Below are 14,584 nucleotides of genomic sequence, written 5' to 3'. Positions count from 1 at the left end.
GTATCAACACATCAACATAGTGTATTCATTGATTGGGATTACAGTATCAACACATCACCAACATAGTGTATTCATTGATTGGGATTACAGTATCAACACATCAACATAGTGTATTCATTGATTGGGATTACAGTATCAACACATCAACATAGTGTATTCATTGATTGGGATTACAGTAAACACATCAACATAGTGTATTCATTGATTGGGATTACAGTATCAACACATCAACATAGTGTATTCATTGATTGGGATTACAGTATCAACACATCAACATAGTGTATTCATTGATTGGGATTACAGTATCAACACATATCAACACATCATTGATTGGGATTACAGTATCAACATACCACCAACATAGTGTATTCATTGATTGGGATTACAGTATCAACACATCACCAACATAGTGTATTCATTGATTGGGATTACAGTATCAACACATCACCAACATAGTGTATTCATTGATTGGGATTACAGTATCAACACATCAACATAGTGTATTCATTGATTGGGATTACAGTATCAACACATCACCAACATAGTGTATTCATTGATTGGGATTACAGTATCAACACATCACCAACATAGTGCATTCATTGATTGGGATTACAGTAAACACATCAACATAGTGTATTCATTGATTGGGATTTACATAGTGTATTCATCAACACATCAACATAGTGCATTCATTGATTGGGATTACAGTAAACACATCAACATAGTGTGGGATTACATCATTACAGTAAACACATCAACATAGTGTATTCATTGATTGGGATTACAGTATCAACACATCACCAACATAGTGTATTCATTGATTGGGATTACAGTATCACACATAGTGTATTCATTGATTGGGATTACAGTATCAACACATCAGTGTATTCATTGATTGGGATTAGTATCATTCATTGATTGGGATTACAGTATCAACACATCAACATAGTGCATTCATTGATTGGGATTTACATCAACATAGTGTATTCATTGATTGGGATTACAGTATCAACACATCACCAACATAGTGTATTCATTGATTGGGATTACAGTATCAACACATCACCATAGTGTATTCATTGATTGGGATTACAGTATCAACACATCACCAACATAGTGTATTCATTGATTGGGATTACAGTATCATAGTGTATTCATTGATTGGGATTACAGTATCAACACATCACATAGTGTATTCATTGATTGGGTTTACAGTATCAACACATACATAGTGTATTCATTGATTGGGTTTACAGTATACAGTATCAACACATCAACATAGTGTATTCATTGATTGGGATTACAGTATCAACACATCACCAACATAGTGTATTCATTGATTGGGATTCAGTATCAACACATCAACATAGTGTATTCATTGATTGGGTTTACAGTATCATACATAGTGTATTCATTGATTGGGTTTACAGTATCATACATAGTGTATTCATTGATTGGGTTTACAGTATCAACATAGTGTATTCATTGATTGGGATTACATACATAGTGTATTCATTGATTGGGTTTACATAGTGTATTCATTGATTGGGATTACAGTACATCAACATAGTGTATTCATTGATTGGGATTACAGTATCAACACATCAACATAGTGTATTCATTGATTGGGTTTACAGTATCATCATTGACATAGTGTATTCATTGATTGGGTTTACAGTATCATACATAGTGTATTCATTGATTGGGTTTAGTATCAACACATCAACATAGTGTATTCATTGATTGGGATTACATACATAGTGTATTCATTGATTGGGTTTACAGTATCATACATAGTGTATTCATTGATTGGGATTACAGTATCAACACATCAACATAGTGTATTCATTGATTGGGATTACAGTATCATACATAGTGTATTCATTGATTGGGATTACAGTATCATACATAGTGTATTCATTGATTGGGATTACAGTATCATACATAGTGTATTCATTGATTGGGTTTACAGTATCATACATAGTGTATTCATTGATTGGGTTTACAGTATCATACATAGTGTATTCATTGATTGGGTTTACAGTATCATACATAGTGTATTCATTGATTGGGTTTACAGTATCATACATAGTGTATTCATTGATTGGGTTTACAGTATCATACATAGTGTATTCATTGTGCCATAATCCTATACATGATTCATATTGGCAGGTGTGTTGAAATTGTTAACTACGCCACTCCCTCACCTTCTTGTCAGGCAGGTTGAAGAGGAACTCCCTGTCAAAGCGTCCAGGCCTCCGTAGAGCAGGGTCTATGGAGTCCAGTCGATTGGTAGCACCGATCACCACGATTTCCCCTCTGCTGTCCAGACCATCCATCAACGCCAGCAGAGTGGACACTATGGAGCTGGAGGAGGAGAGGAAAGAGGGATAGTGAGGGAGAGAGGAAAGAGAGTGATTATGGTCAAACCTTAGTAAAAACTGATCACTCACTTTCATTATTGATTATCAGAGACCATCATCAAATGGAGATATCTAAACCAAACTGCTACTCCTGCGTCAAATAGTACCTGTGTATCTGGTCCTGTCTGCTGGAGCGCACTGGGGCCAGCCCGTCTATCTCATCAAAGAAGATTATGGAAGGCCTCATCAGGTACGCCTAGAAGAGAGGAACACACAACCTTAATACAATGATCACGAAAGTCTAACTCCTCTCACAAAGTAACAACACAGTGGACTAGAGGTCTTCACGGATCCACCTGTACCAGAATCTCCAAGACCCAGAACCCAGCAGGTCCGGATTCAGAATTATAAATAATGTGACGGTCTGGGTCGGATCTGATATGGATTGTCACGGGTAAGTGTAGTTTTAACCGACTGTTCCCAGAAGAGCCCGTACAGATCAGAACGCGACTACTGCAGTAGAGAAAGAGACATTTTATCATTTTGCGGCTGCTCTTGCTTTTCACGAGAGTGGAGCGTGTAACTTGTTGATGGCCAATCAAAGACGAATAGGCTACAGCCAGAGCCTCGCTATGTGTGTTGCAAAAGGCGATACACTTTATATGCAAAAGTATGAAGACACCCCTTCAAATTAGTGGATTTGGCTATACAAATTGAGCACACAGCCATGCAATCTCCATAGACAAAACATTGGCAGTAGAATGGCCTTACTGAAGAGCTCAGTTACTTTGAACATGGCACCGTCATAGGATGCCACCTTTCCAACAAGGCTGTTCATCAAATTTCCGCCCTGCTAGAGCTGCCCCAGTCATCTTCAAGTGCTGTCATTGTGAAGTGGAAACATCTAGGAGCAACAATGGCTCAGCCGCGAAGTGGTAGGCCACACAAGCTCACAGAATCGTCTGTCCTCAGTTGCAACACTCACCACAGAGTTCCAAAATTGCCCCAAAGCAATGTCAGCACAATAACTGTTAGTCCGGAGCTTCATGAAATGGGTTTTCATTGGCCGAGCAGCTGCACACAAGCCTAAGATCACCATATGCAATGCCAAGTGTCAGCTGGAGTGGTGTAAAGCTCACCGCCATTGGACTCTGAAACGGAAACACGTTCTCTGGAGTGATGAATCACGCTTTGCCCTCTGGCAATCTGACGTACTAATCTAGGTTTGGCGGATGCCAGGAGAACACTACCTCCCCCAATGCATAGTGCGGCGCCAACTGTAAAGTTTGGTGGAGGAGGAATAGTGGTCTGGGGCTTTTTTTCATGGTTCAGGTGCTTTTTCATGTGCTTCCAATTTTGCGGCAACAGTTTGCGGAAGGTCCTTTCCTGTTTAAACCTAATTCGATGATCCAGTTTCGTTGGTGGAGTTTAAACACTTGATCGATGTATAGATATCATATAAGAGTTATTGTCTTTAGGACAGCTGTTTTAGTAAAGACTTTCATGTTTTCTTTACATAATATGTAATTGTTGTACTGTATGTGTGTCTCTAACCCTAACCCTATTTTGTTTAATGTTGTGTTAATGTACGTAGGTTGTTTTGTCTGAAATGTTGTTCCCCCTGCTGCTATTTGACCAGGTGTCTCTTGGAAAACAGATGTTCTCAATGAGAAAAACCTGTATAAATGAAGGGTAAAAAAATATATATTCAAAAATACAAATAAATGCCCCTGTGCACAAAGCAAGGTCCATAAAGAAATTGTTTGTCGAGATCAGTGTGGAAGATGACTGGCCTGCACAGATGTCGAGATCAGTGTGGAAGATGATGACTGGCCTGCACAGATGTCGAGATCGGTGTGGAAGATGACTGGCCTGCACAGAGCCCTGACCTCAACCCAATCGAACACCTTTGGGATGAATTGGAACGCCGACTGCGAGCCAGGTCTAATCGCCCAACATCATTGCCCAACCTCACTAACGCTCGTGGCTGAATGGAAGCAAGTCCACACAGCAACGTTGCAACATCTAGTGGAAAATCTTCTCCGAAGAGTTCAGTTATTAGTAACTGTAGGATGAGAAAGTGAAAGCACTGCAGCCTCAGTTAGCCTCGCTAGCTAACTTTAGCTAGCTCCTCCCAGTTTGATGCAGTCAAGACAGGTACTATGTAATCATATTGGATTCTAAATAACCTAACTGTGGCAGTTATTAGTCTGCTATTGCGCGAGTCAGCTTGGTTGGTTGCAGTCACTCGCTCACAGTACAGCCTCTCCCCGCCTGCTAAAGCTGCTCCTCTCTCCCTCATCTCATACTTTAGCAGCTCTGGTTAATAAAGTAGCATTAAAAAAGACTTTTCTGTTGCTTTCTTCACTTTCACAGAGTCTGGATCCAACCAGGTCTTTATGGAACGGGTCTAGTTGTCTTCGGATCCGTTCGGAAGGGGTCTCTATATATTGTTTTATTAATTTATGCCTATCGGGACCGGGTGGGAAAGCCCTAGGTCCATTTCAGAACAGGGACAACTGAAGACCTCTACTCTGGACGAGAGGTGCATCAGCTAGCCTAAACAGAGTGTTTTGGTAAGCACAATAGAAACACACAGGTAACTAATGAAATAAAGTCCCTGATGATGTCAAACTGATAAGCCTTGGCTCAAGCTCACCTGGTCGAAGAGCAGGCGTAGCTGTCGTTCTGATTCACCGACCCACTTGCTGAGGCAGTCAGCTCCCTTCCTCATGAAGAAAGACACTTTCTTGTCACCTTGACTACACTCGTTGGCCAAAGCCCGCGCTACTAGGGTCTTTCCTGTACCTGGTGGGCCGTAGAACAGACAACCTCTGTAAGGGGGGGGAGAAAGAGTGAGAGACAGAGAGGTAAATAACAAGTCTCACTTTTATTGATTGAGGAACTACACATTGTGACCATTCAATGTTTCCCCTCATCTGGCTTGTTGAAAGTAAATAACAGTTAGAAATAGCAAACAAAGAAGGATACATGCTTGATATGTCTGAACATGAATAATGCAAGTTCAGGTGGCTTTGCCCTTTACCTTGGTGGCTGAATCTTGAACCTCTCGAAAACCTCTGGGTAGAGGAGAGGGAAGACCACCATCTCTTTCAGGGACTGGATGTGGTTGGACAGCCCTCCCACGCTGTCAAACTTCACTGAGGTGTCCAGATTCATGGGGTCCACATCAGCGAGGCTAGCTCCCACCTTGGCCCTGTCCCTCAGCACCCCACTGGCCAGGTCCTCTGCTCGCAAGTTCATAGGTAGACACCTTTACAAATAACAAGTGTTAGCACTGATATATCTGCAGCTCAACACTGATAGACCAGTAAAGGTAGGTCGATGTGCTGTGGTCCTTTGTAGCTCAGTTCGTTGAGCATGGCACTTGGAATGACAGGATAGTGGGTTCAATCCCTGGGACCGTACATAGGTAAAATGTATGCACGCATGACTATGTCACTTTGGATAAAAGTGTCTGCTAAATTGCCTATATCATAAATATATTATTGCAGTGAGCTTTCTGGTGCATAACGGCTGCTGTGTATCACTAGGGGTATTAGAGTGGTCATATTACCGCCACACCGGCGGTCACGAGTCATGTTGGCAGTCAAATCCCCTGTGGCCGTTTAGTGATGGTAATTAGGCTTCTCCAGGCTCAGATGCTGCTGCTGCTAGTCATTAGTAGTCTACCAAACTTGCTAACTGCCTGGTACTCAGCACTCTATTGTCCCTCTAATCACTCTGACATCAATGCAAATGTAATAAAAAATCTAATCAAACACTTCATGAGAGCCCATGAGATCATGTTGCACAACATTTCTATAGGCTATGCCTACTATATCTATCTATATACCTAATATTAAGCACATTACTTCGCTTTACAACAGGAGTATAAGCCTAGCTGGCTGGCATGAAAATGGAACCACGGGAAATGCGTCCTCCCTTCATTATTTAAGTGCATAGATATGTCTTTTTCCCAGTGGGTTAACTGCCTTGACAGAGTTTTACCTTGTCAGCTCGGGGATACAATCCAGCAACCTTTCTGTTACTCATCCAACACTTTAACCACGAGTCTACCTGCCCCCCCTGAAGTGGCCAAATAACTTCTTAAAATTAAGCACTTAATAACCAGTGTAGAGCCTAATTGTGGTCCTTCTGTAGCTCAGTTGGTAGAGCATGGCGCTTGTAACGCCAGGGTAGTGGGTTCGATCCCCGGGACCACCCATACGTAGAATGTATGCACACATGACTGTAAGTCGCTTTGGATAAAAGCGTCTGCTAAATGGCATATTTTTTTTTTTATATTTTAATTGGGATACATTGGCTACGATCGAGTTTCAAGTTTGGGAAAGATAAGACGGCCTAGGAACAGTGGGTTAACTGCCTTGTTCAGGGGCAGAACGACAGAGTTTAACCTTGTCAGCTCGGGGGATCCAATCTTGCAACCTTACAGTTAACTAGTCCAACGCAATAACGACCTGCCTCTCTCTCATTGCACTCCACAAGGAGACTGCCTGTTACGAGAAAGCAGTAAGCCAAGGTAAGTTGCTAGCTAGCATTAAACTTATCTTATAAAAAACAATCAATCATAATCACTAGTTAACTACACATGGTTGATGATATTACTAGATATTATCTAGCATGTCCTGCGTTGCATATAATCTGACTGAGCATACAAGCATACAAGTATCTGACTGAGCGGTGGTAGGCAGAAGCAGGCGCGTAAACATTCATTCCAACAGCACTTTTATGCGTTTTGCCAGCAGCGAGGGACGGAAGCTATACTGTTTCACTGGCAATACTAAAGTGCCTATAAAAACATCCAATAGCCAAAGGTTAATGAAATACAAATGGTATAGAGGGAAATAGTCCTATAATTCCTATAATAACTACAACCTAAAACTTCTTACCTGGGAATATTGAAGACTCGTGTTAAAAGGAACCATCAGCTTTCATATGTTCTCATGTTCTGAGCAAGGAACTTAAACGTTAGCTTTTTTACATGGTACATGTGCCCAGGGACCGCGGTTGAAAATTGGCTGGCTAAAACCGGCACTTTTACTGAAACGTTGATTAATGTGCACTGTCCCTGTAAAAATAAAATAAATAAACTAAACTACATATTGCACTTTTACTTTCTTCTCCAACACTTTGTTTTTGCATTATTTAAACCAAATTGAACATGTTTCATTATTTACTTGAGGCTAAATTGGCCAATCAGTAAAATTGTATTGATGTATTACATTAAGTTAAAATTAGTGTTCATTCAATATTGTTGTAATTGTCATTATTTAAAAAAAATAATAATAATTGGCAGATTAATCGGTATCGGCTTTTTTGGTCCTCCAATAATCGGTATTGGCGTTGAAAAATCGTAATCGGTTGACCTCTAAAACAATACATAGCCTACCGCATATTATGCATGGAAGAACACAAACTAAACTGATTTAAGATGTCTTTGAAACATAATGGCTCTAGCCTTTCAGTGTGGACTGGAATATTATACATACTGGATGCTCCAAGATGTCTATCCATGAGTCTGAGAGAACGTATAGTCCTAGGGCTAGGTGATGCTGTTGGTTCATTAACGGTGTAGGGCGGCTTACAGTTAGCCAACAAATAGTGAATTTGTATTTGATTTTGAATAGCCTAGTAATAGGAATTTGTTTTCTATTTTCATAATTAATTGAGTAACACATTAGCTATACAGAATATCTCATCACCACGTGTTTCCATCTCCTCCTCGCTCTCCTTTATTCCTTTCTAGAGCACGCAGACAGGCTGTCAACATTTTAGTGAAATGTGTTTTGATGCAAAAACATGTTAATATCGATGTTCCCAAACAGATTTCACTTGGTTTTCCCCCAATTATTTAAATTTGTATTCTTTATTTCACAGGTAGGCTAATTGAGAACAACTTCTCATTGACAACTGCGACCAGGCCAAGATAAAGCAAAGCAGTGCGACACAGAGTTACACATGGAATAAAGAAGCGTACAGTCAATAACACAATAGAGAAAAAGGAAGTCTATATACAGTGTTACGGATACAAGTATCCTGTGTGTGTGGTTCTTTTCTCTCCTTCTCCCCTCACAGGTGAAAATCATCACTCCCCAATCAGTCACCAATCCAATCATCGATCAGAAGACACACCTCCTCCTGTTTCCTACCCTATCACAGTTCCTTTCCCTTGGTTTAAAAACCCTGTCAGTTGTTTGCTCTAAAGCTCAATCTCTCTGTAAATGCCATGTCTGTAGGTCTCTGTGTTTCACTCTCTCTTTGTGTGTTAACCTCTCTTTTGTTTGAGCACCTCCATAGCACTTTGTCATCACCTGTGAGTATTGTTTTTGATTATGGTGTTTGTTTGCTGGTGGGAAAAGGGGAAACCAAGACAAGTCGCCCATGGGCATACACTACCCGTAGGTAGACTTTGTTAAATACACTAGTTAGAACTGGGTGGAGCACCCACTGTATTTTTGGTTAGTTAGCTGTTGTTAAAGTAGGCTAGTCTAGCTTAGTTTTTTTTTGAATACTTATTGTTTCTTTCCTTGGGTCCAGCTCAGCCCCTTTTCCTGCTCCCCCCATTACCGTGTGTTTACAAATAAACCTGGAGTTTGACGGTAGATTTCAGTTGTCGTAGTTATTTCGTTCTCACTTTTACTTTGTCACTATTATAATTTGCTTGAGTTATGTTACGGGTCTCATTACCATCCCCCCTAGACTGTCGGGCCAAAAGGGATTTGCTCCTCAAACAGGAATATCACCTATCGGGCAGAGAGAGCATGCTCCTCAAACAGGAATATCACCTATCGGGAAGAGAGAGCATGCTCCTCAAACAGGAATATCACCTATCGGGCAGAGAGAGCATGCTCCTCAAACAGGAATATCACCTATCGGGCAGAGAGAGCATGCTCCTCAAACAGGAATATCACCTAGCGGGCAGAGAGAGCATGCTCCTCAAACAGGAATATCACCTATCGGGCAGAGAGAGCATGCTCCTCAAACAGGAATATCACCTATCGGGCAGAGAGAGCATGCTCCTCAAACAGGAATATCACCTAGCGGGCAGAGAGAGCATGCTCCTCAAACAGGAATATCACCTAGCGGGCAGAGAGAGCATGCTCCTCAAACAGGAATATCACCTATCGGGCAGAGAGAGCATGCTCCTCAAACAGGAATATCACCTATCGGGCAGAGAGAGCATGCTCCTCAAACAGGAATATCACCTAGCGGGCAGAGAGAGCATGCTCCTCAAACAGGAATATCACCTAGCGGGCAGAGAGAGCATGCTCCTCAAACAGGAATATCACCTAGCGGGCAGAGAGAGCATGCTCCTCAAACAGGAATATCACCTAGCGGGCAGAGAGAGCATGCTCCTCAAACAGGAATATCACCTAATCGGGCAGAGAGAGCATGCTCCTCAAACAGGAATATCACCTGTCAGACAGTGAGTAATGACATGTCTTTTTCCCCTCCCCTGTTCATTTCATAATGGCACATTCTAAATCAAAACCAAATTTGACATATTAGTGAAGACAAGATTAAATTGAGAATAGTCTGATGGGTGAAATTCAGTTGATGAGAGAACAGCTGTGCAGCCTGAAGCAAGGAACAGAACAAGCTTTTTCTGCTTCTTTCTCAAATCAATAGCAGATAGTCGCTCCATGCAGCCCATATATGCTCTGATTTAAGACATTCTAAGGTTTGTTTCATTCACAAATAAAGTTCTTCTTACTATAAAATGATATATACAATTATGACACGGGACTTAAGCATATCCAAGCCTACAGCTTATGGCATGGAGAATAGCCAGATAACATACAGTAGGCCAACTCATTCTGTTCTTCTGAAATACATTTTCTTCTTATCATGTTTCTTTAGACCCGTCTAAATAATGGATTTGTAGTGATGATATATATTACATTGATTTAGGCTTATTTTGATGACGCACATCAGCAGCTTGTATGTGTGGAGGCCTGGTTATGCTATACATGTTTATGTCAAATAACGGTCAATTACCGCGAGGCCAGCAGTCTTTTGCATGACAATAACCAGCTGACAGAATCTCATGACTGCCACATGTATCCCCACCCTATGTACATACAGTATGGGTGGTGAATGGAAAGTGCTGTGAACTAGTGAAAAGCCACTTATGAATTGTATCTAATATCAAAATTCACCAGGTGAGTGACAGAAAGAGGAGGAGAGGTATTCACCTGTTCCTGGCCCGGGTCATGCTCTTGCTTTTCCTCCTCTCAAATCTCTCCTCGTCAGATGACGACGTGGTGTCGCTACTGTGGATGGCATGCTTCTTCACTCTGGACCAAAGGAGAGGAGAAAAAGAAGAAATGACACCATGTCAATGTAGGTAAGCAGGGTTTTCTAATAAATAATTGTTCATGCGGGGTACAAGACCAACCGTATATGGCTTCTCCTAGCTGGAGATCTGTGGGTGTCAAACAGGGAGGGAGTGGTTTGTTTTCTGTTGACGGGCTCTGGGATGCAATCATAGACACAGAAGATGTTAAAAGCAACAGCACTCGAGGTATAAAACAAAGACTACCAAGAAATGGTTTTATGCAAGAAAAGGAAAGCTTCAGGCAACTTAGTGGGCCAGTTTCCCAGACCCAGATTAAGCCATCTCCTTGACTAAAAGCCACACTCATTGGCGAATCTGGGGACGGAAAACCGTCCCTTAGGTCTTGCAAAAAAAAAAAATATATATATTTTTTTTCTTTACCGATAGGTGGCGCCTCGTATCTCTGTACAGTCTTGCGCTGCCTCAGGTTGTACGGTCTGTCATTCTCCTCTCCTACCTCCTCTGCCTCATCTCCATCATCCTCATCCTCCGCTTCGTCATCCTCTTCTTCCCCGTGAGACTCTAAGTAAACAAGTGAAATATGCTTTTTATTTATTTAATACTTTTTGCCCCTTTTCATGGTATCCAATTGGTAGTTACAGTCTTGTCCCATCGCTGCAACTCCCGTATGGACTCGGGAGAGGCGAAGGTCGAGAGCCACGCATCCTCTGAAACACGACCCAACAAAGCCACACTGCTTTTTGGCACACTGCTCGCTTAACCCAGAAGCACCAACGTGTCGGAGGAAACACCGTACAACTGGCGACCGAAGTCAGCATGCATGCACCCGGCCTGCCACAAGGAGTCGCTAGAGCGCGATGGGACAAGGACATCCCGGCCGGCCAAACCCTCCCCTAACCCGGACAACATGGCCAATTGTGCACAGCCTCATGGGTCTCCCGGTTGCGTCATAGCCTGGGATCGAACCCGGGTCTGCAGTGCCTTAGATCACTGGGGAGGCCCTAAAATATTATATTTTAAATTTAGTCTGAACCTCAAGCAACACAGACCTGTAAATATGACAAAACTACAGTTCTCAGTCTCTGTACAGATTTACAAGCCATCCAAACTAAGTCAAACCTTCAGTCCCCTCTTCTTCCTCCTCCTCCTCTTCCTCCTCTGTCTTGCTCATGGCTTTGTGATGCGCCTGCATGCCAAAGGTGTTCCTGCGCAGTGACTTCCTCCTCTTCACACGAGAATACATGTCCATGTTTTCCTAGAAGATCAGGAGTAGAGTCAGGTTCAGCTTGCTGGCCTGCCATCATAACATCCACCAAAGGAGTTAGTTACCAACAACCCACTTTCATATTGCCATGGTGCATTTTATTTATGGAATAATACAGATTGATTGACAGACTCACCACCTCAGTGTCGGTCCACATGCGGAGTCTCTCCACCTCCCTGTTCTGTCTGATGCTGCTGATGTTGTCCATCTCCTGAAGAACTGCCTCCGCCGTGCTGACAATACACGCATCGTCATCGGAAGTATCAAACACAGATGCATATGAATGACTACACAGAAGTTCTACGAGTAAGGCTGGGCCGATCATCACGTTACACATCTTCATATATACCCATCACTGTTCACCTGTCTGCCAACCATTAAACAAGGAGATTCACTGTCCTCCACCTCGCGGTTTTCACTTTCTGCTTTACAGATCCACCACCTCCAGGTCATACATATTCATTATTTTGTCAAATATTAAGTCTATTAAAATGATCAGTTTGAATGTAAAACCTTTATCTGGTAGTACTATTGACCTCTGGTTGATGTGTGTGTGCCTGTGTTTCCGTTATCCAGTAATAGCCAGCTTTTGACCGATATTTTTTTTGACGCTGGCAGAATAATGCTAAATAATGCTTTGTAGCCTCTACATTGATGGAAATAAATTTGAATGGTCATATCTATAGGTTAATTAGCATCATTTTGTGGAATTAAATTGGCATGTGTGTAAAGTATATTGGTTATGCATCTTATTTATCACATGCATACAGCTACAGAGCCTTTGAGTTGACAAGCTGTCAGTGCCAGACATCTTGTGGTGCTTTCAAGACGACAGGGAACTCTGAAAAATACGAGGTCAAATCATGACGTCAGTGATCTTCAGGCCGCAAAGTCAGAGCTCTAGAAAGAGGACTGAGTTCACGAGTTGGAATATCGTTCAAAACGACTTTTTCCAGTCGGAGCTAGTTTTTTCCTCCAGTTGCGTTGAATGCTCTGAAGTTTGAAATTGGAGATTTTTAAGTTCCCAGTTGTGTTGAATGTGGAGTCACATGTCAATGGAAGGTAGGCTTCATCAGCACGTCACACACCACTGTCATAATGCCACTTTATATTATGTTTTCATACCCTACATTACTCTTCTCATATGTATATACTGTACCGTAACATCTACTGCATCTTGATGTAACGCATCACTAGCCACTTTATATAATGTTTTCACACCCTACATTACTCATCTCATATGTATATACTGTACTCTATACCATCTACTGCATCTTGCCTATGCCGTTTGGGCATCACTCATTCATATTTTTATGTACATATTCGTATTAATTCCTTTACACTTGTAAAGGAATGAATATGTACAACTACTATAAGGTAGTTGTTGTGAAATTGTTAGGTTATATTACTGCATTGTCGGAACTAGAAGCACAAGCATCTACACTCACATTAACATCTGCTAACCATGTATGTGACAAATACATTTGATTTGCAATGAGCTGGATGCAGTATGCATTTTGAAAACATATACTTAAATTGTATATACTTAAACACAACTGCCTTGTGTGCATTGCTGCGGTTATAACGTGAATAAACGTTCTGATCTGTTGCATCAGCCTCATTGCTTTTTAACAGGTTTATTTTATGTATCCTGGGCCTGCTGGTTGTCTGATTTTGGGATCTATCATCCCACAACTGTCCCAGAGTCTGTTTGGAATAGGCTATTTCTTTCTCAACAAGCTGCCCAATAGAATAGGTAGACTAAACATTTCTACTATAGTGGATTGACAGGCTATTTTTCTGTTCGTTACTCAACTTGTTGGCTGAGGAAAAGTACATGTGAACAGTTATTCTAACATGTTCAAAGTGCACATCAGAATTCAGTAAGGAAAACCACACATCGCTGCATCCTCGACTTGCATGTTCTGTTAATAAGCATGGAAATATTCTAAATGTGATTTCTGTCACAAGGATAATAAAACAAGGAAAATTCAGACATGTGGGAAAAGTTTGCCTGTCCCCACAAGGAAAATGGCTATTTTAGGCTTAGGGGTTAGGATTACAATTAGGGTTAAGGTTGGGCAAAATAGATTTTGAATGGGAATCAATTGTTTAGTACCCACAAGGATCATAAAACAAACGTGTGTGTGTGTGTGTTACCTGTTGACGAGCTGGTCAAAAAGCAGGCTCTGGTTGAGGTGTTCAAACTGGCTCTTCCTCACTCGGCAGCTCCTCTTCAGATCAATATGGCCGTTCATGTGAGAGTGGTCTCCTGCCCCCTCCACCTTATGGGCTGCCGGGGTCAGAGGTTACAGGTCAAAACAAAGCAGTCCAATCTAACGTATACGCCAACTAATAATGTACCTACATGCAAACAATGTCATGGTCTTGGAATAACCAAATGAAAGCTTTGGTAATGAAAATGATGTTACCATGTCCATTTTGCAGGGCGCCAGATGACAACCTGAAACAACACATTGAGATGTCAATATAAACACATTGCAAAAAAAAATTAAAAAGACTGCTCAGACAAACAGATGGGGTTGAATCCACAGTCCACACGGCCAGTATAGGAATTGAACCCAAAACGGCCACAACCGGTGCCGTTCCCTTGCCCCCTCACCTGGTGCGGTG

The 14,584-nt window shown here is 41.7% G+C and overlaps 1 protein-coding gene across 2 annotated transcripts in view; it reads right to left on the bottom strand.

Moving 5' to 3' along the window:
• The window catches only part of atad2b (ATPase family AAA domain containing 2B), a 155,282-nt gene that overhangs the window by 121,623 nt on the left and 19,075 nt on the right, over nt 1–14,584 (bottom strand). For both annotated transcript variants that reach the window (XM_052523939.1, XM_052523940.1), the window contains exons 2-13: nt 14,574–14,584; nt 14,383–14,414; nt 14,111–14,243; nt 12,087–12,183; nt 11,806–11,941; nt 11,107–11,247; nt 10,786–10,861; nt 10,583–10,684; nt 5,410–5,637; nt 5,023–5,197; nt 2,531–2,619; nt 2,208–2,367 (exon numbers count right to left, since the gene is read on the bottom strand). The exon at nt 14,574–14,584 is cut by the window's right edge and continues 150 nt beyond it. In XM_052523939.1, the coding sequence (XP_052379899.1) occupies nt 2,208–2,367; nt 2,531–2,619; nt 5,023–5,197; nt 5,410–5,637; nt 10,583–10,684; nt 10,786–10,861; nt 11,107–11,247; nt 11,806–11,941; nt 12,087–12,183; nt 14,111–14,243; nt 14,383–14,414; nt 14,574–14,584 (1,380 nt within the window). The remainder of the gene's footprint in view (nt 1–2,207; nt 2,368–2,530; nt 2,620–5,022; nt 5,198–5,409; nt 5,638–10,582; nt 10,685–10,785; nt 10,862–11,106; nt 11,248–11,805; nt 11,942–12,086; nt 12,184–14,110; nt 14,244–14,382; nt 14,415–14,573) is intronic.

Source organism: Oncorhynchus keta, chromosome 8, assembly GCF_023373465.1.
Source record: "Oncorhynchus keta strain PuntledgeMale-10-30-2019 chromosome 8, Oket_V2, whole genome shotgun sequence".
Lineage (NCBI taxonomy): Eukaryota > Metazoa > Chordata > Actinopteri > Salmoniformes > Salmonidae > Oncorhynchus > Oncorhynchus keta.
Note: the sequence above shows the minus strand (reverse complement) of the source record. Positions and strands in the feature narration are given on the sequence as shown.